The sequence below is a fragment of the Myotis myotis genome, unplaced genomic scaffold (genome assembly GCF_014108235.1).
Source record: "Myotis myotis isolate mMyoMyo1 unplaced genomic scaffold, mMyoMyo1.p scaffold_m19_p_14, whole genome shotgun sequence".
In the NCBI taxonomy this organism is placed as follows: domain Eukaryota; kingdom Metazoa; phylum Chordata; class Mammalia; order Chiroptera; family Vespertilionidae; genus Myotis; species Myotis myotis.
This window is the reverse complement of record NW_023416318.1, coordinates 43,119,894-43,146,811: the sequence shown is the minus strand read 5'-3', so window position 1 is coordinate 43,146,811 and position 26,918 is coordinate 43,119,894. Positions and strand designations below refer to the sequence as shown.

The 26,918-nt window shown below is 38.7% G+C and overlaps 1 protein-coding gene across 2 annotated transcripts in view; it reads left to right on the top strand.

Moving 5' to 3' along the window:
* BABAM2 (BRISC and BRCA1 A complex member 2) overlaps positions 1-26,918 on the top strand; it is a 357,703-nt gene that overhangs the window by 118,474 nt on the left and 212,311 nt on the right. For both annotated transcript variants that reach the window (XM_036335009.1, XM_036335008.1), the window contains exon 6: positions 2,604-2,678. In XM_036335009.1, the coding sequence (XP_036190902.1) occupies positions 2,604-2,678 (75 nt within the window). The remainder of the gene's footprint in view (positions 1-2,603; positions 2,679-26,918) is intronic.

Below are 26,918 nucleotides of genomic sequence, written 5' to 3'. Positions count from 1 at the left end.
CCCCTCTGACAGCTGTGAGTTTGTTCTCTGTATCTCTGAGTCTGTTTCTATTCTGTTAGTTTGTTTATTTTCATTAGATAAGGAAGACTTTTCTGTTTGTGTTCCAATATCCCTCACCAAACTCCCATTGGGCTAGGTGCCCCTCTTATAAGCTCCTATTTAACTCTGTACCTCTGTACTTTTTTTATGTTGTCCCTATACTTACTCCTTTTAAAGTATACTTAAAAACAGACTCTCTTAGGTCCAAAGAATCACATTTAACAGGATATGTTAGTTCTAAAAGCTTAACATAGCACCAAAACCACACCTTTTAGTAGTCTTGGACCATAACAGAAGGTAAGAGTTTATTAGGATCTTTCAGAGACCTCCTTCCACCCACTATGATGAGTTGTTTATACATCTTCAAGTGGTTCTTAACTATCCTCTCAGATGTTGGGTTTTGAGTAGAGTGAATGTATTGATGTTTTATACTGAGTGCAGCTCTCAGCTCTCAGGTTTAATCCTCATTCTCACCTTTGGATTCCTGGTGGCACAGTGCCTGCTGTGACTCTATCTGGCTGCCTCAGCTTTGATTCTGTTCATTCATTTCTCTCATTCTGCCTTTTCTGTCTCAGGATTAGGCTTGTGGTAAGGAAGAAGTGCTCTGTCCTTAGCCAGAGTTGATGTAAATTAAAAGATGTTGTAAGCAGTAAAACCAACAGCAAACAATTGTGCAGATGGTGGTTATCATTGTGATCTTTTTGAGCTCAAGGTTTATATTTCTGTTTGAATTTTTAAGGCTTTAGGTTAGAGTTTTAAAATTAGGGCCAAGACTTTGGAGCCAGTTGCTAGGGTGTTTGTAGAAAAGAATGATGCATGTTGTGGATCAAATGTAAGAAGTGTGCATGTGTGCCCTAACCGGTTTGGCTCAGTGGATAGAGCGTCGGCCTGCGGACTCAGGGGTCCCAGCTTCGATTCCGGTCAAGGGCATGTACCTTGCTTGCGGGCACATCTCCCATGGGGAGTGTGCAGGAGGCAGCTGGTAGATGATTGATGTTTCTGGCTCTCTATCCCTCTCCCTTCCTCTCTGTAAAAAATCAATAAAATATATATATTTTTTAAAAGTGTGCATGTGTACTGTGTGTGCTCATCCACTCATCCATTAAAAACCTGTAAGTGCGTACTGTGTTTAAAGATATGTTTTGGGGAGTTTGAGGTGTTTGTTTTCATAAGGGAGGAAGGGAGTGGAGATATTGGGAGCTCTATAGTAGTCACAATATGAAAAGCTAGAAATAAACTCTTTAGAGTGGTTCTAGATTATCCCTGAAGTTCTTTGTCCGGACAACATGTAACAGTGAAACCCAACATGTCAAAATCCCAAGCTGAGCTGCAGGCTTGCATCAAGAGAGGCTGGAAGACCCAGAATCCCATCAGCTCAGCACCCATCTTTGTTGCATTTGCAAGACTTCCCTTGGAACCCCCTAGGTGTCTGTACAACCCAATTGGAAAACCCCTCCTCTAGACTATGACAAAGATTTTAAAAAATGTGATTCCGTAGCCCGGCTGGTGTGGTTCAGTGGTTGAGCGGCGACTCATGAAGCAGGACCTCATGGTTTCATTCCTGGTCAGGGCACGTGCCTGGGTTGTGGGCTCGATTTCCAGTAGGAGGCATGCAGGAAACAGGCGATTGATCATTCTCTCTCATCATTGATGGTTTTTTCTCTCCCTCCCTTTCCCTTCCTCTCTCTGAAATCAATAAAAACATATAAAAAATGGGATTCCTTAGCCTTTCCCATCATAAAAATTGAATTTTTTTCTCTAATGTGAGTTTTCTCTTTTAAAAAATAAAATTATTGATAGCTTAGTTAAATGTCCTAAATTGCCAAACCTCTGTATATCTTTCCTATGAAGACTGGTTTACAGATAGAATCACTGAAAAATATTAGTTGATGATAATGTTAACAGATTTTCAGGGAATTAAATCTTATTTGGCATATCCATTGATGAATTGTTTTATATGGGTAGAAGTTTGACCTTGTGTGCACTTCTAGACAAATTATGAAGGCTGATGATATATGTCCTGAGCCTGTGGGTTATAAATTCAGGGAGGGGCAAAAGTAGGTTTATGCTTGTGAGAGCGTGAAACACAGAGTTTATTCTTATATTATTATGTATTTATTAATTATTATATTATTCATTATTATTAATCTTTTGCCCACCCCTGTATAAGTGAAGTGGTCTGAATGCTTCAGTAAAAGCAAAGGAATCAAAGGGGCAGGTCTGTCTCTATTGTTCATGTTTTTAAGAAACCATACATTAAGGAGTTCTTTCTATACTTAAAAATAAACAAAGGTAATACTACTACATTATAATTTTATTGCATTTATAAAACATTTTAAAAGTTTTAATTGTACTTTTTAGTAACTAATAATTTAATACTTTTTTTGATCTTCCTGTACTTTTTCATCCTTTTTTTTTTTTTTGTCTGTTTGTTTCATGTTGTTTTACCCAAACTCAAGATGCCTATATTTTGAACAGGTTGAACTTGTGATTTTGGCTGTAATTGTCATGTCACAACCTATTTTTTCATTTTTAATCTTATTTTTATACTTTTCTTTCTACAGACTGGTGAATTTTCAGCTCGTTTCCTTTTGAAGTTGCCAGTGGATTTCAGTAATATTCCCACATACCTTCTCAAGGTAAAAATATATAGTTGTCAATATGAGACTATAAATGAATTTTTAAAGTAATTATATTACTCTGAATATGTATGCGATTGATTTACCAGCATTTGTTTGGATGATTAATTCTATTAAAATACTAGAGGACTGGTGCACGAATTCGTGCATGGGTGAGGTCTGGCTGGCCCGCCACAATGGGGACCCATTGGGCTGGACTGGCAGGGGGGAGGGGCTACAGGCGGTTGGCCAGCTGGCCACACCCCCGATTGGGGTGTTGGGGACCAATCAGGGGCCAGATCAGGTCGGTTGGCTGCTGCAGTGCGCGTCATGCTGCAGTGCGCGTCATAGCCACCAGTTGTTCTGGTTGGTCCACTGTTCAGTTTGCTGGGCTTTTATATATATAGATTAATTGCATTAGATCCATTAAGTTCCTTTGTTACCTAAAAACTGAAAGAGTAGCCCTAAAAGTAATTTTGAAATAATGTTTAATTATAAGATAAAATAACCTTCTTGGATGAAAGATCTGTTAGAAATTATCTAATATGCATTCTATCTTTAAGTCAGATTGCATACTAATTATGCCTTGTTAAAGGGCATTTTATTTTCCGTACTTATGTTAGCAGTTAATCTCAGGCACCTCATAGTTGGCCTGACCTGAAGAGAATGAGAATCGAATTAGGCCAGTGTACATGGCATTTTTCATTTTTATTTTTTAAAATATTTAATATATTTTTATTGATTTCAGAGAGGAAGGGAGAGGGAGATAGAGACATCAATGATGAGAGCAAATCACTGCTGCCTCCCGCGCACCCCCTACTGGGGATTAAGCCGGCAACCTGGTCTTGTGCCCTGACTGGGGATCAAACTGTGACCTCCTGGTTCATAGGTCAATGCTCAACCATTGAGCCACACTGGCCGGGCCATGACATTCTTTAAAATGAATGCAGGCAAGCTGTGGTTTGGGGAGGGATCTGCAGATGCTTTGCAGAGAAAGATAGAATGCAAGTGGTAGGCTGTGGTTAGGGTGAAAGAAACTAAATGGACCAGGGAGAAAGTTCTGAACTGGAAGCCTAAGACAAAGGCCTATGTTCATCGCTAGATGCGGGTTTTGGTTGTGACTGCCCTCAGTTCCATATTTCAACCTGGGGCTATATAGCTTTAGTCTAATGTAAGAAAAATCTCTACGTTCCTAATTTGATGTTGTTTAAAGAGTTAGCAGTGTTTATAACAGTTTAAAGAGAAGACAGAATCCTGTGCAAGTTTTCGTGCATATTGTAGTGAATAAATAATATTAGATATTAATCTTAATAATGATTGGAAGTGTGGTCTTATGGAATATAAATTATAGGCAATAGAAAAGATTAAGGAACACTTTTTTAATTTTCATGTTTCATTAAGTAAAACATTGGATTTTTGTGCTTCATTACACTTTCATTTTTAGTTTCTATTAGACTAGTTTTCTACTCTGTATCCAGGAGTTGTGAAGTCCAAGTGAGAATGGAAGTGAGCAATTTACATTAGTTTCTCCTCACTCCTGTTGTAGAAAATATGTGTATTAGAGCTGTCATTATTAAGCATAACTAATTCGGTTTCAGCATTTACTGTGCTCCATTAGAGTAGCAAGCAGTTTCCTTGGAAACTCTTAGATCACAGACTCATTGACCTCCATATATTCCAGTTAAAACTCTATTTCAGACTATTTAAAACCAGATGCAGTAATATATGAAAGTACCTTATTTATATAATCACTTTACTCCATAATTTACAATTACAGTATCTTTGGTTTGATTTTTGGGGCCTTATCAGTTTGATTGGTTGTCTTGTTCATTTGAACTTGATGTTGCCTCTGCTCCTGTTCTTGAAGGTCAAAGGAAAAAAAATGTTCCTTGAATCATAATCTGTCTTAAATTTTCTTTTCAAAATCAAATTTTCCCATTTTCTTTTCCAAGACTTCTAAATTTATATTATGATGCCCTTACTTTTTTTTTGCTAGTCAAATAGGAGAAAAGTGGAATCTATTTGGCAAATTAGAAAGCTTCTTTCCTTTACCCAAATAAAAGTACTATGAAATGATTTTTCTCCTGTAGGTGAAATGGGTACATTGAAGCACTGATGTCTTTCTGGATCTGTTGTTCATGCAAAGAGAGTAAAACAACAAGGACCAAAAAAGAAATATTTATATCACACAAAATAGTAGCAAAAAACCCCCAAAAACCCACAACAAAAACCCTATTTAAACCTATACAATTTTATTAATGAATATCACCCCAATAAATTCAATTTAAAAATATTTTTTAAAAATTACAAGCTCTTTGTGATTTTTGTCATCTTATCGAGTGCTTCAATAATCCCAACACAATAAAAACAACAACAACCACCACCACCAACTGGCATTCCAGAAGTAACCCAGAATATCTGTTGAGGGTTTTAAGATCTAAGTTCCGGAAGTTGTTGAATCATAACCTTGGAATATTTGGCTGTACTCTTAAAAACAAAGTTTGCATTAGAAGCTGCTTTACATATTATTTACATTTGGATGCTTCTAATTTTTAATCATTAGGCTTATGACTGATAGTCTAAATCCTAAAATAAACTCTTCAAATTTCTAGGGTTAGGATACTCTTTATCAGCATCAGTATAGTTTTACCTTGACATCCCAAATAAATGAAAGGTTAAGTAGACTTCTAACATTGAGATAGCATGGAGCTTGACTACACACCCTACTGATTTGCTATAGTGAAATTTTACTGCACTGTGAAAGTCATCATAAGTTTATATGTCCAAATGTACCTATTTTATCCACTAATAGACAAAATGAGTTGTAGAAATGGTATGGAAACTTGAAAAACTGAACCTATCAAGTGAAATTGTTAAGAAACAACTAAAGTGATAGCATACTAGCCAAAGTAATCCTGGCTTTTCAAGAAATAGCTTTAATTCATGATATACTTGAATGCAATAATCTTACTGATGCTCTGTTTTTGAAAAGTTTAAAGGAAATGTTGCTGGGGAAAAAAGCATTTCAGTGGTCGGTCCTATCATTCTTTCATATAGTTAGGGAGAATAGGTCATGGGATGAGTTAAACATGTGTATGACTTGTCACTAAAGATTGAGTCTTAGTACATTTGCAGTTTTGAAATGTTTCATTCTTCTCACCTTCTATAGGAAAGGGGAGGGTTTGGCATTCTGTGTACCCAGAAGAAGAGAATTAGGCTAATTTATCTCCCTAGAATTTCTTTTTGGAGGGATTCTTGCATTGTCCTTTATTATTGGGACTGTTTGAAAGTTCATTTAGTTTTATACAGTTACTATGGAGGAAACTGGTAATTTCCACCAAATACTCTCTTTGTTTAAAATCCAGCAAGCTTTTACTGTGACATGTATTGATAGTTGTTTCTCAGCGAGCATAAGATAGCAGACATTAAAAGCTCCCTGATCCTGATAAATGAATATAAATTCAAAAGCTGACCTCACAAAGATTTTTCTCTAAACCACAGATTAAATGATGCTTCAAAATTTGAGACCGTTTAGTTGATAGAATTTTTGGATCCAATAAAGTTACACTTAATAAGTAGCTTTTAGAAATAAAGACTGCTTTAACGCATTCTTGTGAAATCTGGTATTAAAGCAAAACAGTTGTCTGTTTCTTGAGAGACCATAAAGGATTCACAGAGAACCCTCATCTTATCTTAAAGGAAATAGTTTCTGTCTAACCAAATAGGAGTGGGCATACTTTTATACAAGTAGGAATGTGTACCTGGAAGAGAGTGCCGTAAAAGTAGGGCACTGTTTATTCCTGCAGTAAGTCTGATTTATCATGGCTAAATTTGAGCCAAAATTTGCATTTGAGACTTAATCACAAGGGAAGTTGTAAGATTGTCTAAAAATGTATTCTGCAGGGAACTTCGTTTTATTCTTTCATGAAGTAGGGGACCCATGACTGCTCTCAGTTTATTTATTTATTTATTTATTTATTTATAATATGTTTTCATTGATTTTTAGAGAGAAAGAAAGTGAGAGGGATAGAGAGAAACAACCTTGACCAATTGGTTGCCTCCTGCAGCTCTCCCCAGCCCCCACTGGGGCTCAAGCCCACAATCCGGGCAGTGCCCTGATGGGGAATTGAACCAGTGACCTCTCATTTTCGACACTCTTCTGCTGAGCCACACCAGCCAGGTGCTCTCATTTTATTGTTCTTGTTCTCTCTCCTTTCTCTAGAGAGAGAAGCAGGTCTTTGGAGGGAAATACACTCCAGATCAGAGCGCCTGAATGTCTTCTCTAAAGGGCAAGATTGTAAAATTTTAGGTTTGCAGGCCAGATGGTCTCTGTCACAACTACTCAGCTCTGCTGTCATAGCATGAAAGCAGCCATACACAATATGTAAATGAACCCTTGTGGCTGGGTTCCAATAAAACTTTATTTTCACAAACAGGCACTGGGCTGGATTTGGCATGTGGGCAATTGTTTGCCCATCTCTTTTAGATTATGGAGAAGAATGTTTCTTCACAACTGCACCTGGGGCGGCATAGAAAGATCAGTGAAGGGATCTGGTTTAATGAGCATGGGTGGATTTTAATACCATGCTCTCTTAGCTGATATTTTACTTACACCTTCAACTTGGGTGAATTCTCCGTTTCTCTTTTACTTTTTTTTTTTTCTGTTTTCTTCCCTTTTTATTCCATCTTCTCTCTCATTTTTAAATAATCTGTTGGTAATATGTAATTTACTAAATTCTCTTCCATGTCTTAGTTTCCCTAACTGTGATTCTGAGAGTGCTGTACATTACAGTTCCTCTTCTGCCTGGAAGCGATTAGTCCAAGGGCTGGATACATCATCCAAGCTGCCCCAGAGTTTTTCCTAGAAGAACATTTGAAAATTGAAGCAGGAAGAGGAAAACATTTTCTTTGCTATGATGTTTTTAAGCTCACATGAATTGAGTCCAGGACTACAGGTGGTCATGTTCCTCACTGTGTGGGAAAAGCCTGTAGATCAGCACAGTCCAGTGGAAATATAATGCAAGCCATAAGTGTGAGCCACACATGTAATTTCTAGTAGCCACATTAAAGAACTAAGAAGAAACAGGTGAAATTAGTTTAATAATATGTTTTATTTAACACATTCAATATATTATTTTAATATGTAATCAAAGTTAGAATTATTATGAGATATTTAATATATATACTAGAGGCTCAGTGCATGAAATTTGTGCGGGGGGGGGGGTGTCCTTTGCCCAGCCTGCACCCTCTCCAATCTGGGACCCCACGAGGGATGTCCCACTGGGATCGGGCCTAAACGGGCAGTCGGACATCCCTCTCACAATCTGGGACTGCTGGCTCCCAACCGCTCGCCTGCCTGCCTGCCTGATTGCCCCTAACCACTCCCCTGCCAGCCTGATCGACGCCTAACTGCTCCCCTGCCGGCCTATTGCCCCTAACTGCCCTCCCCTGCAGGCCTGGTCCCCCCCAGCTGCCCTCCCCTGCAGGCCTGGTCATCCCCAACTGCCCTCCCCTGCCAGCCATTTTGTGGTGGCTATCTTGTGACCACATGGGGGCAGCCATCTTTGACCACTTGGGGGCGGCCATCTTGTGTGTTGGAGTGATGGTCAATTTGCATATTACCTCTTTTATTAGATAGGATTTTATACAAAGTCTTTGAAATTTGGTGTATATTTAATTTTTTATCATCTCTCAATTTGGATTAGTCATGTTCCAAATGCTCGATCACCACATTGGTTAATGGCTACCACATTCAAGAATGCAGCTCTAATCTGTGGGAGTGAAGAAGTAAGGATGGAAAAATAAGTACAGATAAGAAACATGGGAAAAGAAGTACAGAAGAGAGAGATTTAGAGAGAAAGAATACCATCAGTGGTGAGACTTTGGGGTTCAGTTCTTCACGTTGGAGGAGCTGTCTTGGTTTTAGCTTCTATAACTAGCTATCTTTTGGAGTCTCTGAGCCTCTCCCATAGTTTTCCAATAGATTATTTTTTTTATTTTTCTGAAGTATGATTTAGGCTTCTGTCATTTATAATCAGAAAAATCTTGACTCATACAGGAAGGCATTATTATCTGCATTTCTTGTAGGCGAGGAAACTTAAGCTGAGAGCAGTTAAGCGGGCTGGCCAGGGTTATGGTAGCTGTGTATGGCAGAGCACAGGTTCGCCTCACTCAAGAGATTGCCCATGGAAGCTAGTTCCAGAGCAGGCCCTTTCTCTGCATAAAGGGGTGGAACTTTATTCTTGCACATTCAGTGCCCAGTCTAGTTCTTTGTAGCCTCTGATATGATGTAATTATGAAAATACTTTTTTTGACAGGAACTTTCTGGTGGAAACACATAACAGTCCTGTTAACACATTTCACCTCCACCCCTTTCTAAAAAATGATTTCAGCAAGGCAGTTGGCAGTGAATAGAACCTGCTTCAGTCCTGTGGTTGCACACATGCTGCCTTGTAGACTGGTGCAGTAATCCAACCTTGTTTCCTTTGAAATACTGTAGCCTGTCCAGGAAACTGTATTAGCGCCTCTAAACAATTGCGTCATTCAAGAGCAAGACTGATGATCCCTGTTAAGGCTATGTAGGATCTGTTTTCCACCCTGAACCAAGTTAAGCAAGTTCTCATAATAATTTTAGAATGATTCAGCCTTTTCTAGTTGCTGTAACTGATGTTGAAAAAACTTGGAAATCAACATGAGGCTATTCTTTTCTGTTTCTCAGAATCATCCTTTTGAGTTATTATTATACTCTAGTGTTCATTTGATAGTCGATCCATTTTAACAAATTACCATAAACACATATGTTGAGAATTAACATGAGTAAGGCTGAGGTTTTATGGTGGGATACCCAGGCAATCGTAATTATAGTAAAAAGTTTGTACTTGATGGCACATAGCTAAAAGTTCAACTTAATTTATTTACCTCAGTAGCACATTATCTAGGACTGCTTCCTTGAACAGCCTAGAAGTGAAGTGATACACTAGTAGCTGTACAAATGAGAGGGAAGGGCTGATATTTATGAGTTTTAAGCTCCTTATGGAAAATTTAGTCTAATTCACCTTTGTATTTCCCTGTATTCTGGGCACAGTGCCCTGAACACAATATATACTCAGGAAGAATTTGCTTTTAAAGAAAAAAATGTATGTATGTGTATATAGTATATATAAAATGATTTAATGATGATGTAGATGAGTTCTTATATTATTCAAGTGAACTCTACTTTTGTAAAAAAAGAAATATTATGATCCACAATTATAGTAATAAAATCTGAAAATCTAAAGAAAACATAAAAGGAAATATAATTCTCGAACTCATTCTATTTTTATTCAATACATATATTTTACTTGATATGATGAGACTAGCCTAATAAAGAATAGAAACAGACTCCTGATTATGTAATAGCCCACAATTATTTTTATGGCTATTGCATTCCAGTCTTCTTATGCAATATTTACAATGTACATGTGTAGCAAGGGCACAGAATACAAGTTTTAACAATCTTAACTATAAATCAGAATCAACTCACTCAGCATTGGCAAACCTGCTTGGCTGATGCAGATAACCTATAGTAAGAATACATAAAACACTAGGTTTACAACTCTGTGGTAGATTTAGGGTTCTAAGTTCTAAAGTTTAATTATCCCCTGCCCCATAATTAATTCTTTCAAGACATTTTGATATTGGTTTAATTCTGAAGTTGGGAAAAATCTCATATATTACATTTTGAAAAATGTTTTAAATACTATATGAATGTGACGAGAACTTCAGCAGATTATGGCTACAAAAGACTGTGATTCAGCCTGAAAACATAACCTATGGAAAATCAGCAGCTGTGCCGAATGAGCTCTTCCAGATGACAGATCTAGGAAAACCTGCCAATAAAAGAGAGAATGCTAAAGAAAAAGGATCCCATAGACTCTCAACACATGGTCTTGACACTGACATATCTTATAGTTTTTAGTGAATAACAAGCCAAAAAACTGGGTTAACACCCCCTGCCCCCCCCAAAAGAATGTGTGAATTTAAAAATGTTTACTGATTTTTTCCTCCACTTTTATTTCAAAGGATGTATTTAATGGTGTGTGTATGTGTCTGTGTATGAGAGTGATGAAGGGATGCATATTAATTATATTTTTACCTTTCATGATAATAGAGACTCCTAGCAAACTGAAAATAAAGGCAAATACCCATGTAAATTTATACATTAGTAAGAAAATTTGTCATGTTATCATCATTGGTTTTCTCAGTTACGTAGTTCAGCCTTTCAACTACTACTTAAAAAGAAAGGGGCAGCCCCTCCTGTCTGGCTCAGTGGTTGTGCATAGACCTATGAACCAGGAGGTCATGGTTCGATTCCTGGTCAGGGCACATGCCTGGATTGCAGACTCGATTCCCAGTAGGGGGTGTGCAGGAGGCAGCCGATCAATTATTCTTTCTCATCGTTGATGTTTCTATACACTGAGTGGCCAGATTATTATGACCACCTGACGTTTGTAGGCAAATTAGCTATAATTTCCTGCTGAAGTTGCTAGAGGGCCAGGTCATTATAAGCGTCTGAATAGCACAACATACCTAAGTATCGTTGCTGACCAAGTTCATCCTATCATGTTGATGGCGTATCCCAATGGAGATGGCTTCTTCCAACAAGACAATGCGCCATGCCACGATTCTCGTATTGTGCAGGAGTGGTTTCAAGAACATGAGGGAGACTTTACCTTGCTTAGGTGGCCCCCACAATCACCAGATCTCAATCCAATTGAGTATTTGTGGGATGAAGTTAAAAGAGCCATCAGGCAGCTGGTTCCACAACCATCAAATCTCATAGAACTAGACAGTGCTATTCATCAGGCTTGGTGTCAGATTCCTCGCATCACCTTTCAACATCTCGTGGCGTCAATGCCAAGAAGAATAGCCACAGTATTGAAGGCAAAAGGTGGCCCAACGAAGTACTGATGGCATGGTCATAATAATCTGGCCACTCAGTGTATATATATCTCTCTGAAATCAATAAAAAATATATTTTTAAAAGGGGCCACTAGAGATGATCTGGTTTAATTTCTTGGTATTAGATTATGCATGTGCTGTGGTTGTTACCTCATGTGTTCACATTCACTTTTATTCAGTCAGTGTTGAGTGCCTGCTATGTGCCAACCAACTAGAGAAATCTGTAGTTTAAGGGATGAATCTTGTCTGATGAATTTCCAGAACACACGAGTTTTGAATATTCCATGTGTTTGGAATATAATGGGTCAGAGTTACAGCTAGTTAAGTTTTAGGTTAAGTCTACTTCCAATGTTTCCTTCCTCAGGTTGGAACTGATTCAGATAGGTATTCCCTCTAGAGAACACTTAGTTTCTCCTAATTCTATTAGGAGTGCCCACCACAGGAGTTGTGGTGCTAATTTAGAGTGGCGTTAGGCGAACAGGAAAATTAACTGCCAAGTAACTGCAGAGCCATGGATAAACGCACACACACAAAAAGATCAGTATTCCAGCTCTGCTGCTTGCTTAGTTGTGTGACTTGATTTCTTCATCTAAAATACACACACACACACACACACACACACACACACACTAGTATATATGAGAATATAACTAGCTACTTGCGAAAGTGGTCGTGAAGATTGAGTTAATACATTTAACTGGTTAATTCAGTGACTACCACAGAACACTCTAAAAATGTTATCTATTATTGTTATTTACAACACGTCCAGACCTAAATGTTACATGTGTCAGGTAACAAAGCTGAAACAAACAAGTATGGCGTTGATGTCCTCACACACATGGAACATTCTTCCTGTGGGATATTGGGCAAGAGTAAGTTATAAAATGTTAGGAGAGGTAACAGGACATAGGTAGGGGTTTCCTAGGCCAGCAAGTCTTATTTTCTCGAGTAAGCTGAGCTGGCTTAAGCTGAGTTGGAGGGTTGTGATCGGTGTATGTTAGGTAGGTTTCCTTGACAGGTGTTTCCTGTAAGAGCTGGCTGACGTGTTTAGATTGTGACATAGGCTGGCCCTCATTTCGTGGGCCCTTATGTATGAATTAACTTTGTTACATGGAATTAATTTAAAAGAGTTAAACCTACTTTAATGGACAGTTCCAAATAGCTTCTTTAAACCTCACTATAGTCAAATTACTTTTTCTTTATTGCTTTCAGAAAATCTTGAAATTCCCACAAAGCTTTCTAGTGTTTTTTCCCACCTGCTCTGTGGTGCTATGTAAACCTTCCCCTTTGTTAGCTAACATGACAAGGTTTGTTGTTGTTGTTGTTTTTTAAATCTTTGAGAGCTCCTTTTCAAATGTCCCATGCATGTCTCTTTTTAAAAAAATATATATTTTATTGATTTTCTACAGAGAGGAAGGGAGAGGGACAGAGAGTTAGAAACATCAATGAGAGAGAAACATTGATCAGCTGCCTCCCACACACCTCCCACTGGGGATGTGCCTGCAACCAAGGTACATGCCCTTGACCGGAATCGAACCTTGGACCTTTCAGTCCACAGGCTGACACTCTATTCACTGAGCCAAACCAGTTAGGGCTGCATGTCTCTTTTTCTATGGAGGGAAGCTACTTTGTCACCTCCCACATGTAGTAACATACCTTGGTTCTATTCAAAAATCCCCAGGAAAGTGTTTATTTTGATCAGTAAAAAAGAAAACTAAAACATTGGATCACGTAAGATGCATCATCCTGACTGTCCTACCCCTAGTTATAGGAAAAACTCGCTACTACAGAAGTTCTGCAGTGCCTTATCAACCTTAAATTGTCAACAACTTGGCTTTGAGGTATTTTCTTAAAGAGGTTATGCGCTCCTCTCTTGATAAGGACATTTAAAACCATCAGAACAAAACAGTGTTTCATATGTAAAGTTCATTGCACTTTACTTTCAAGTAAAAGTACACTCAAGATTTGTGCACTTTAGTTTTTGACAATTATACCTCTTTAAAAAGGTGTGTTAAATCTCAGTTAATCCCTGTGCAAGAGTTGCAGCTTGTCAGGTCACCTGTGTTTGAACTAAAACTACATACCTGCCACTTACTGTGTAACCTTGGCAAATTACTCAAACCTCCTAAGCTTCAGTTTCCTGAATTATAAAATGAGAATAGTAATATCTGTCCCAAATGTCATGTTGGTAGAGAGTTTTCCTTTGACTCCATGTGCTCTATTCCCAATCCAACCACTTCCTCTCTCCAAAAGTAATCACTGCCCTAACTTTAGAAAGGAACCCGTGAGACTCTTGATGGTTTCACCATCCAAGTATGGTCCTTCAACTAGAGCTGAGTCTTACCTATTGTTTTAAATTCCATATGTTTCTAAAGTCTCTTTTCATCTACAGGTTCATCCTTTATTCTTCTCTTTTCCTTACAATGTTGTTGTTGTTGAAGAACTCAGGTCAGTCACTTATAGAGTTTCCCATTGTCTAGATTTTGCTGATGTAGATTCATTGTGCAGTTCAGCATGTTTCTGTATATTTCCCTCAAGTTGGCAGCTGAATTAAAGGCGTTATCAGATCTGGGTTTAATTGCTTTGGCAAGACTACGGGTGTGGTGAGTTCTTTTATCAAGAGACATACAAATGTCTGGTTGTCACTCTTTTTGTGATGTTATAAAAGAATATATGATATATATTTTTTTTTCTTCTGAAAGATTGTATCAGTTTACATTTCCTCTAATTTTTATGATTGGTGCTTTAAGGCTTGGTTACACTTGGGAGCAAATTGCTGGGACTCTTAGAGTTGTAGACAACTGGTAAAGCACACACATTTATCTGTGACAGAATTCACAGATTGCCATTCAGGATTTTTCAACCTCAGCACTACTGACATTTTTGTCCAGATAAGAAGTCTCTTTTTGAGGGGTGGTTCTGTGCATTGAAGGGTATTTAATAGTGTCCTTGGCCTCTACCCTTTAGATGCCAGTTGAACTCTCACCTGCCCCCCACTTGTGATAACAGAAGATATCTCTAAACATTGCCAGATGTCCCCTGTAGGGTAACATCTCCCATGTTGAAGACCATTGAATTTCCCCCATTTTTGTTTCTATAATGCAAGTCTGTTTGTAAAATTTAATTCTTAGTCTCTGCATACAAATTTACATAATGATTACATTCCTGAAAAGTAGTTAAGAAGTATTTTCTTACACATCTTACAATAGTTTGAGGAGAAAACAGTCTGGGTTTAGTTCCTTTGGTAAAACCATAGATGTTCTTGCTTTATTCCTTTAACAATAAAGAAAATTTGTGGAAAACATGAATATGTTGAAAAATTGTTTATGAAGTATGGTAATTTACAACTCTCAACCTGACATGTTCTTTAAACAGGCACTGTTGTCCTGCTGTGTCTGTCCCTGCTTTGTCTGTGTGATGCTGACTGTCCATGTCCGCTGCCCTCCCTTTGTCTTCTATAGTGAGTCGGAGGACCCAAGTGTTACTCTGACAGTCGGGGCCCTTTGCTGCTGCTTTATCTGACCATGATTTCACTTAATTGTTTAATACCTCCCCTCCCCCAAATCCCAAAGGAAGCCAAAGATCATAATCTTGGAATTTTATTTCACCTAAAAAATTGCATATATGACTTGAAACTGGCAAAGTTGATAGAGACCAGATCTGGACTGTTGTAGAGCAGACTGCATTTTCTCAGCGTTACTTTTTAAATCTAGTTGCAGTGGTATGTAAAGAAATAAGGATTATCATGTCCACAACTTTACTTTTTGTGACAGAAGCCATGAAAACAAGTCCTTCTTTGACCCTGATTTACTTTCAAGGACTTGAGGCGCTACTTCAGCTCAGTTCCTACCTGAGATTTAGTATTGCAGATGCATTTTTTCATGAATAGCCAGTTACAAATTTGGGAGGTGCTTGAAGTGGGTGAAATGCTGTCCCCCTCCAATAAGGTCATATTCCCAGATGGCCAAGCCCACTTGACCTTCAGGTTCTTCCTTGCACTTCAAGAAAACTTGTAGTGTGCTGTGCTTCGAAATCTCCCTTTTTCTTTCTTTGTATGAAAACTCAAATTCAGAAGTTTTTGTTGTTCAGGTTAGCATCTCATAGGGCTATACTGAGTTCTTTCTAATCTCATATTCAGATGCCACTGGTACTTATATCTCTTCAACAGAGTACCTTCACTCTGAGAGAAGGGGCAGGACCAACACTTATAGAGCAAACCCAAATTTAGCCCTTTGTCAAATTAAGTGTGTTTATTAATGATAAATAATTTTTATTTCCCTAAGTCTTGCCATTATACAATTGGTAAATCTTTAGTAGACCTATTTCCCTGTCTGTGGACTTTTGCATTCTCTTTTGAATTATATGCCCTTCATGGCATGAGGAGGGTTAAGGGAAGGTGTGGAGTACTTACTTAGTTTTGGGAATGCTCACCCCATCAGGCGAAGCTCAGTGGAAGGTACCTGTTCACCACCCAGAGACTCTCCATTGAGTTGGATAAATTTGGGTTTTTCAAGCTCTTGCTTGAGATATAAATTTTCCTTGAGAATAGTAAAGTTTACACTTTTATTTTTTTTAAATTTTTATTTTTTTTACACTTTTAGTGTACATTTAACTAAATAGATGTTTGAGGCCATTCTTCTGCCAAGATATTTTGAGAATGGGAGATTTGATACAGACTAGGAAAAAGGAAGGCAGTTTTTGAAGGAGTTCCCCCCCAGAACAGGCCTAAGCTAGTCACAGATTTTCCCAGCTCACGGATCCTTGGGACACATCTGCATTTAACTCTGAAGATTTTCTATGCTACTGACCTAAGAAGTCAGTGTTGCCTTTGCCTGCTCCCATGTTAATACAAAGTACACCCAATAAAACTAATACAAGTTCTAACATGCAAGCCTTTTTCTGGTCACAACAAAACTTTTTGAATCTAGGAGAGTATGCAGGGACACACAATTGTCTGGATTGGATCAGCCTCTCTTGAAAAGCTGAGAGGACTTCTTTCTCTCTCAAATGCAGATTAACTTGGCCTTCAGGCTCCTAACAAATTAGTGATGGGGCTGTACAGCCTGGGCCTCCACCCCTGTAGTAAAAGGGTGACTTCCTGGTATATAATGGCATTCCCTTTTAGCCAAGGAAATTTCTACTTAGTTAAAAAAGGATGAAAGTAAGGTTAAATGTGAAAGAACATTACAATGTCTTATTACCATTTCAAAATATAGCCATTATGAAAACAAAGACTCTGTGTGTGTGTGTGCAGTATGTATGCAGGTGTCCCTTTTAGGGGCCTTTACCTGCTTTTGTTTGTCATACAAGTCTTTGTGGTCTACAGTTTTGACACCAAGGGAAAATCATTTAAACTAATTTTCAAATGCAATATGCAATGATTGCTACTTGTACTTCAGAGGTCATTGCAGTAGGCAGCCAACTCAAGTGGAGTATTTAACATGTATGTTTCCTATAACTGTAATAGATTAATTATTTTTTTGTCTTTATAAAAATATTTTTATTTAAAGTAATTTCTTCAAACTTTCAGATGCAAAGTTTGAGTGAAATAGTCAGAAATACAAAGGATTTCTGAGTGGTTCATGGAGTCACAAATAAAACCACTTTGAATGCAATAGAATCACTATTTTCACTTTATTTTAATAAGACTCTCTACTTCCATATTATCTCATTTATTTTTCCTCACTTATTGTTTACATTATATATTTTATATTGCATAAATTATATATTGTAAATGATCAGATTTAACGTAAAAATTTTGAAAGGGAACATTTTATCCCTGTGTTTGTAAAATTTTAGATTAAAAATATTTGTGAGAATAACTCTTGTTTCAGTAATTTAACATACAGTTTGAGATCATTTAAATTTTACCACTTAAACATTTTTAATAGAGAATTGTATCATTTCAATTTTTTTCTTAATTTGTGTGAAGTTATTTTTGTACCATGAGCTCTTCAAAGACAACCAAAGTGCCTTATTTCTCTTTGTATCATAAATACCTAATTTAGGTGATCAGCAATGTTTATCAACTCAACATATTCTTTCATTACTTGGAAATTGACTGTGGGAGTGAATGACTTAGAAAATTTATAAATATTCTCTCAGATGCTATGGTCTTTCATTGTAAGAGACTGAGCAGACGTTTCAAGCTTTAGGTTTTGGAGACAACAATAAAATTACCCGGAGCTTTGCCTACTTACTGACAATGGAATCCTATATAATAAAAGCCTAATATGCAAATAGACCAAATGGCGGAACAACCAGTTGCTATAATGTGCACTGACCACCAGGGGGCAGATGCTCAACGCTGGAGCTGCCCCTGGTGGTTAATGTGCTCTTACAGGGGGAGCGCCACTCAACCAGAAGCTGGGCTCATGGCTGGTGAGTGTAGCCGGCGGTGGCGGGAGCCTTTCCTGCCTCCACGGCAGTGCTAAGGAGCAGTGAGACGAGCGGTGAGGAGCAGTGAGCAGGTGGGTGGTAAGGAGAGAGGGGTCCCGGACTGCCAGAGGGTGCAAGTCAGGCTGAGGGGAACCCCCTCTCCCCCAGAGCATGAGTTTCATGCACAGGGCCTCTAGTTAAATATAATTAATGGAGGTGGAGAGCCTGGTTAGTTATAAAATTACATAAATGTAACAACAAAGCACACCTTTCTGTCTTAAGTATCTTATAGCATGTGTAAGTAAAGATTTTCCTCTTTAAGGGCTAGTTGTAAGAGAAGACTGCTGCTCTCTTTTCCTATATGTTTTATGAATTTAAAATATTTTTATAGGGTGTATAAGATGCTATTAAAGTTGTAGTGACTTTTTGGCTTTTATTCCACAGTATAATTATCCTTGATTACAGACTTCAGAATAGGGTATGGAAGAGCTATTTATCTCACAAAAAAATTTCACATAAGATTCTAGAACTTACTTTCTAAATAAAGACTTTTCTTTTTGAGGTAATTTAAAGCTAAATAAATATTATTTCAGAGAATGATTAAGTTTTTATTAAGGACACTGTCTTTGGTTTTGAAGAACAAATATATTTCAGCATCTTTTGTTGTGAACACCCAGAATGTCTAGCAATGCTATTTGATCATATTGCTTCAATTCCTTTCCTAACCCCTCTTCCACTCCCTCAATCCCACCCCAAAGAAAATGCTCAGGAAATACAACAAAGACACCACATCATGTTATCAGACTTCTTTTCTTTAGTTCTGTAGAGTGCCATTATCTTGTGAAGGTAGGACAATGTTAAATGTAGTTTTCATGAAATTTGTTACCATTGCACGGAAATTAAATACTAACAGAGAGGCATCAAGGATGACAGCTAGGTTTCTGGCTTGAGTTATTAGGTGGATGCTGGTGCGGTTTGCTTAGGTGGAGAGGAGAGGTCTAGAGAGAGGTACAGGTTTGGGGTGGGTGAGCAGGTTGAGGCATTGATCAAGAATTCCAGTTTGGACATGTTAATTTGGAATTGCCTATTACACATCTAAGTGGAGATGTCCAAAGATAGGATATGTAAGGTTAGAGTTTAGAAGAGAGGTTGAAGAGGAAATACGAACTTGGAGGTGATTGGCATGAAGACATTACTTATATCCATTGGAATGCTGGAAGTCACCTGGCGAGAAGGTAGAGAGAGAAGAGCCCCACTGTCCTGAGGGATTTTTAGAGGTTATTTTGGGGAAAAGCTGTTAATAAAGAAGACTCATAAGGATGGTTATTGAAATAGCAGGAAAACCAGGAGAAAGTAGCACTGCCGAAGCCAATCGATGTTCCAGGAGAGAGCATGGTCAGCTGTGTCTAATGCTGCTAATCACTGATTAAGAGGACAATACTTTTAACAGTATGGTGGCTAGCTTCCTTGTTATTCATTTACTTGTTCATTTGTAATTATTTATTAAACAAGTGGTTATCTCTACTTAGATTTTAAAGTTATTCATATTTATAGCACAAACCATTTCCATTTATTTTGATGTCAATTTTGAAATAAAAATTAACAGATACTTTCAAACAAATTGGGGAATACTGATACCAACTTCTTCAGCAACTTACATTCTAAGTTTAATATGGAGAAATTTGCAGAGAGGAAAAACATGGCAATAAAAACCATTTCTTAAAAAGCCACTAAGTGTGCCAAAAATGGTTTCAAAACAGAAATTTCAGGATAGTGGATAATTGGGTGGTAAGTTGGGGTAAGAGGGTAGGGAATATACCCACAATTCTGTTGTATTTAATGTGTTTCTTTATCTGCTTGGTAGATTGATATTAATTATATCAGTGTCTGAATATATATTCATATCATTTAGGAATAAGTAATGTGCACACATCTTAGTAGTGTCTGGATATATATCAGTGTCATTTAGGAAAAAAAAGTGCACGTATCTTTATAACTTTCTTATTGTTGACACTATTTACAGATGTCCCCTATTTTTTGCCCCTTTGCTGCCCTCCATCCTGATGACTCCAATGTTTCTTCATTTTCTTTATGTTATTGTACAAAAGTAAGACAAGAATTGGAAACAGGTGAAATAAAGCTCTTTGCTTCCTGAATTAGGATATGTAGGTTAATAAGGAAAAGTTTTATGCTTAATTATAGAATTCTAGTATTATTTTATTTATTTAAAATTTATTCTATATCCTATATAATAAAAGACTAATATGTAAATCAACCAAATGGTGGAACGACCCGTTGGCAGGGGGTGGGGCTGGCTAGTGAGTGGTGCCAGGCCAGCCAAGGCAGATGCCAGTGGGCAGAGGGAAGGAACGGTGATTGGGGGTGGAGGGGGGGGGCACTGCGGCAGCCGGTGGCGGAGGTGGCAGAGGGACGATGGGGGGCAAGGCCGGCCACTCGCTGGCTGGCACAGTCTCCCGGTTGGCCTGCCGGTCAGCCTGCCAGTCGCCTCCCGCAGAGGGAGGCATCGGTGGCGGTGGTGGGGTGATGGGGCTGGAGCTGTCTCCCTGGTAGTCAGTGTGCTCCCACGGGGGAGTGCCGCTCAGCCACAAGCAGGGAGCAGGCCTAAGGCTTCAGTGGGACATCCCCTGTTGGCTCCCGGACTTCGAAAGGGCACAGGCCAGGCTGAAGGACTCCCCCAAGTGCATGAGTTTTTGTGCACTAGTCCTCTAGTAGTAAATAAATAAGTACATTATTTTATTGTTGATAAAATAGCACCATTGTATATGTTTTCAGATAAAACTTTGAGCTCTAGGTCCTTGGTCAGGTATCCTTCCTTCTTAATTCTTTTCATGGGAAATTCAGAGTTTCATTACATTATTTGGATTCACAGTTCTTATTAAGGAGTATAATACTCTGTAAATGTAAGCATTACCTTTAATATGAATTAAGGGTGGGCAAATTTTATTTTATTGATTGAAACAGTGTTACAGACATTAAAAAGTAAACTGTTCACTCTTTTTTCTCAAATGAACCCTGTTTGAAGAAGACAGAAATTCTGTTTTAATGATGGTGGCATAAACAGTAAAAGTTATTTTACATTGTTTTACAAATTGAAAAAATATTTTACAAACATAAAAACATTTTTATGTCACCTAAAAATCAATCTTGAATGTAGGCTCATAGTTAACTTTATTCTATAGATACATTTGTACAGACTTAGTGTACAATTATCTTGCATAGTAAATTCCTAAAAAGAAGCTACAGAAGCTCATTATTTAAAAAATTCTTCAGCTAGTCCCTTTATAAAATGAGTAATTTTTTCTAAGTTTAAATTTTTAGATTAGATTTTTCAAGATAGTTAACTTGGGTTACCCTTTATCATATTTGTCCTTCATTAATGGTACGACTCTGGGGAAGTTAAACCTCTGAGTTTCAGCCTTCTTATCTATAATCCCAGAATTAGACTAGATAATCTCTGAGGTTCAGCCTTAAAACCGTATTATACTCATTTAAAAATAACTGTACTATACAGCATTTAAAAAATTATTAATGACTCTTGTATCCTTAAATAAAGGCAGTGTTAGAGCACTGGTGAAAAAAGGAGTGGGTTTGATCCCAATAATGTAGATTTGTCTATTGGGCAGACCACTTGGATGAAGCAGAAGAATTCACAGATCACATGGCTCAACCTAAGGGGAAAGGAAATCTCCAGAAATTATGGAAGAAATGGTACTGCTATAGATTAGCTATCCGTCAGAGCATGGCTTTTATTTTATTTTTTTAATTGATCTCAGAGAGGAAGGGAGAGGGAGAGAGAGATAGAAACATCAATGATGAGAGAGAATCACTGATCAGCTGCCTCCTGTACACACCACACTGGGGATAGAGCATGCAAGTGGGACATGTGCCCTGACCTGGAATGGAACTGTGAGCTCCTGGTTCATGGGTAGACGCTCAACCAATGAGTCATACCGGCTGGGCTCCCAGAACTCTTTATGGTGATGGTTGTTGAAGAACAGTGAACAAAACAAGTAATCATATTATGAGAGACAAATCTGGGCCCTTAAGTTTTCAGTGCCTATGGAACACATTGGTTTAAATAGAAATAAAATTGCTTTTAACACCATGTAAAATTCCCTTGGCATTCTCACTTTAAGTAATCTTCTACAAGCATATTAATTCCTTTGTATCATTGAACTCCCTATTTGATGAACTAGTGATCTGAGTTAGTAAACATTTGTTAGGATATGTCTTTTCTGGAGATGTAAATAAAGCTTGGAGTATGTAAGGCATCTTTTTCTCTTTAAACAGTATTCAGTTAGGAAAGTGTTGGGATAATATTGTGAACACAATTGTCTAAGAACATTAAGAACCTTGGTCTGGATCTTTCATAACCATAAAAGGCAACGTGTCTGCTTTCCTGTTTTGCATGGATGAGAAGGGAGTAAAAAACACCAAAAGAATTTTTATTGCATAGAAATATTTCCTTCCTAGCAGTGTGTGAAGCAATAATGAGCCTGAAAAACAATCTTATGTAGTAGTGGGAGAGGAAGGCAGGCAAACAGTGCAGTCACACAGGCTGGAAGGCCGGTGAGGACGCTGACTCCAGCCAGGGGTACTTCTACATCTCTGCCAGCACTTGCCCCTGGGCAAGGCTCCTTGATGCACCTCTTCTTACAGCCCTCTAAGGCAGGCAAGGCAGTAGTCACTTCCTCTCTTCTAGAAGAGGAACTTGTCAACGTCTGTGGTGCAGATAAGTGGTGCAGACAGGCTAAAGCCACACTTCCCTAATTGCCAATCTGTGGCTAAGACCAGAGGAGTATCCATTGTGTTGAGGCAAATTACTCAGAACAGGAATTGTTGCTTTTAGTGTACCCAGTGGTAACTTAAACATTATAGACCAGCATTACTAAGTAAGCTTGATGCACCTGAACGATGGATTGGAGAGCTGCTGAGAGTGCTTGTTATACTTCAGCACATCTTAACCCACATTTTCTCCCAGCCTAATTTACATTGGGCTCTCACACATTTTTAATGCTGCACGACTCTTCTTTTTCTACAATTTCCCTCATTTCATCCCTAAAAGAATTTAGGTTGCTGAAAAGAAATGACCATGATTCGCTTCTCAGCCTTTTGACTAAGCTTAAGTGTAGACAGGACTATGACCCTCTTTTTAAGCCAAATTAGAAGAGACCCATGGTTTCTTTAGTTTCAGGAAAGCAAACCTGCCTCATTCTCTGGTTGTGGAAATGATGCAGCAACCAAAAAGGTACAGGAATATATTTTATCAAATGCTCTTCTAAATACATTTTTACATGTGGTTTATTTTTTATAATTTTAAGAAATTTTCTTAAGATTTAAAAAATATATATATTTTAAAAAACTTGATTTTAGAGAGAGAGAAAGGGGGAGAGAGAGAGAGAGAGAGAGAGAGAGAGACATTGATTGTTTGCTTCCTGTACACACCCTGGCTGGGGATCAAACCTGAAATCTGGATATGTGGCCTGACTGGGAATCGAACTGGTGACCTTTGGTGCATGGAATGAAGCTCAACCAACTTAAGGTTTATTTATTATTATTATTTTTTTAAATATAGTTCATTGATTTTTTACAGAGAGGAAGGGAGAGGGATAGAGAGTTAGAAACATCGATGAGAGAGAAACATATATCAGCTGCCTCCTGCACACTCCCTACTGGGGATGTGCCCACAACCAAGGTACATGCCCTTGACTGGAATCGAACCTGGGACTCTTGAGTCCCCAGGCCAACACTCTATCCACTGAGCCAAACCGGTCAGGGCCAAAGGTTTATTTTTTAACCAATTATGTTATGTATAAGAATTAAGGTAATGGGGAGAAACCAAGATGGCGGCATAGGTAAACACCGGAAATTGCTGCCTTACACAACCACTTCAAAAATACTACTAAAAGACAAAACGGAAATCATCCAGAACCACAGGAAGTCTGGCTGAGTGGAAATTCTACAACTAGAAGGAAAGAGAAAAGCACACTGAGACTCAGAGGAGGTACAGAAGTAAAGTGCAGAGGTACGGAGATGCACGTGGAAAGGGCTGGCAACTGGGGACATGGTTGTCTTTTTCAATTGGGAGGGAGTCTCAAGCTCCCGACTGCTGTGAACTCCAGTTCGGGCGAGTCCTGGGGACCCAGACTCATACAGGGAGAAACTGGACTGTCTGGCATCGGTTGGAACTCGAGGGCGGCTTTCTCTCAGAGGTGCTTGCAGCGATTACCGGGACACTGAGACCTGGGGCCTCTTAGGTAGGACTGAGGAGCAGCCATAGCTGCTTGCTCCGCCCTGTTGATCCCCTGAGGCCCCGCCCCACCCAAGCTGTATGCAGAGGCTTTTGCATATGAAAGGCCTGGCCCTTTGCAATCTGAAAATTACCTAACAAACTGCAGCTGGGTCAGAGAGACCCAGAACTTCCAAAAGAAGGCCCAAGGCCCCACAGCAGCTTGCATTATTTCACAGCTGGGCCTTATCTGGGCACCTCCAAACCCCAAACAAAGAAGAGGAATCTGCAGATCTCTCCATAGCTCCTGGGTAGCCTCAGGCAGAGGCTAAATTAGCACCTCCTTAGCGACCCAAGAGCCAGTGTACCCAGTGGTCAGAGTGGGACCATGCGGATTACAACTCCACAGATCCATAAAGGGACAAACTCAGGGGACAGACTCAGTGAGCACCAAAGCCCCACTGAAGCAAGTCTTGACCCAGAAGAGTGTCTCCAGCACAGAAGTTCTCCCACTGCAGACACAGCTGATTCTCACAGCCAATTGGCCTGGAGGTCAATTCCTCCCAGTGATACCTATAACAATCAAGGCTTAACTACAATAAGACTGTGCACAAAGCCCACAAAGGGGTGCACCAAGAGTGTCCACCTCAGGTAATTGGGGAGGCTGAGCCACTGGGCCCTATAGGACACCTAGCACACAAAGCCACTCTATCAACACAGGGAATCATAAAAAATGCAGAGACAAAGAAACAGGTCACAAATGACAGAAATGGAGGAAAGCAAACTACTGGATATAGAGTTCAAAACCACACTTACAAGGTTTTTCAAGAATTGTCTAGAAACCGATAAATTTAGTGAGACCCTCAAGAAATCTAGTGAGACCCTCGAGGTTATGAAAAAGGACCAACTAAAAATTAAGCATACACTGACTGAAATAAAGAATATTATACAGAGTTACAACAGCAGACTAGAGGATCACAAGAACCAAGTCAAAGATTTGAAATACGAAGAAGCAAAAAACACCCAACCGGAAAAACAAAAAGAAAACAGAATCCAAAAATATGAAGATAGTGTAAGGAGCCTCTGGGACAACTTCAAGCGTACCAACATCCGAATTATGGGGGTGCCAGAGGAAGAGAGAGAGCAAGATATTGAAAACCTATTTGAAGAAATAATGACAGAAAACTTCCCCTACCTGGTGAAAGAAATAGACTTACAAGTCCAGGAAGTGTAGAGAACCCCAAACAAAAGGAATCCAAAGAGGACCACACCAAAACACATCATAATTAAAATGCCAAGAGCAAAAGACAAAGAGAGAATCTTAAAAGCAGCAAGAGAAAGAAACTCAGTTACCTACAAGGGAATACCCTTACGACTGTCAGTGGATTTCTCAACAGAAACTTTGCAGGTCAGAAGGGAGTGGCAAGAAATATTCAAAGTGATGAATACCAAGAACCTACAACCAAGATTACTTTATCCAGCAAAGCTATCATTCAGAATTGAAGGTCAGATAAAGAGCTTCACAGACAAGAAAAAGCTAAAGGAGTTCATCACCACCAAATCAGTATTATATGAAATGCTGAAAGGTATCCTTTAAGAAGAGGAAGAAGAAAAAGGTAAAGATACAAATTATGAACAACAAATACACATCTATCAAGTGAATCTAAAAAAATCAAGTGAATAAATAATCTGATGAACAGAATAAACGTGAATATAATAGAATCAGGGGCATAGAAAGGGAGTGGACTGACTATTCTGGGGGGAAGTGTGGGGGGTGCAGGAAGAGACTGGACAAAAATCGTACACCTATGGATGAGGACAGTGGTGGGGGATAAGGGCAGAGGGTGGGGTGGGAACCGGGTGGAGGGGAGCTATGGGGGGAAAAATGAGGAACAACTGTAATAATCTGAACAATAAAGATTTAATTAAAAAAAAAAGAATTAAGGTAACAATATATAATATGTTTTGTGCTTTCTATTTTATTTTTTAGATTTATCGGTTTTAGAGAGAGGGAGAGATATAGAGACGTTGATTTGTTATTTATGCATTCATTGGTTGACTCCTGTATGTGCCCTGACTGAGCATTGAACCTGCAACTTTGTCATATAGGGATGACGCTCCAACCAACTGAGCTACCTGGCCAGGTCTGTGTTTTGTGCTTTTTAGTAATGAGTGAATGGTAAGAAAGTGGAGACAAACCTAGAATTGTTTAATTTCTTTGGAGGAGAGGAAATAAATACTGAGACTAAACAGTAAGAGCTGCTTCAGATTTTGGGGTGATGTGACCATGGCATATTGCTATGTAGGGAAAAACCCAAGCCATTTACTGTGATGGCAATGCTTTGAAAGTGAAGAGCAATTGCTCCGCAGCATAATGTATTTTTTGAGTTTTAGGTTAAAAGCATTGCATTCCTGAGAAGACACTCGGTGCTCTCTCAGTACAATGCAAATAAGTATGTGGTGTTGGTTCTCTGATGTGGTTGAGAATTGGTATTGCATAGCTTCAAAAGAAATGCTTTAAAGATAAAAGAAGGATGAGCAGAACTCTGGGAAGAGGAATACTTTATGTCATCTGAATTCTATTAGTGGTTAAGAACAGCAAGGGCTGTCAAGTCACCCCTGGGTTCCAGTCCCAGCTTTGTCACCGACTCCGACCTGGGGCAAGCTATTTAACTTACTTGTGCCTTTGTATC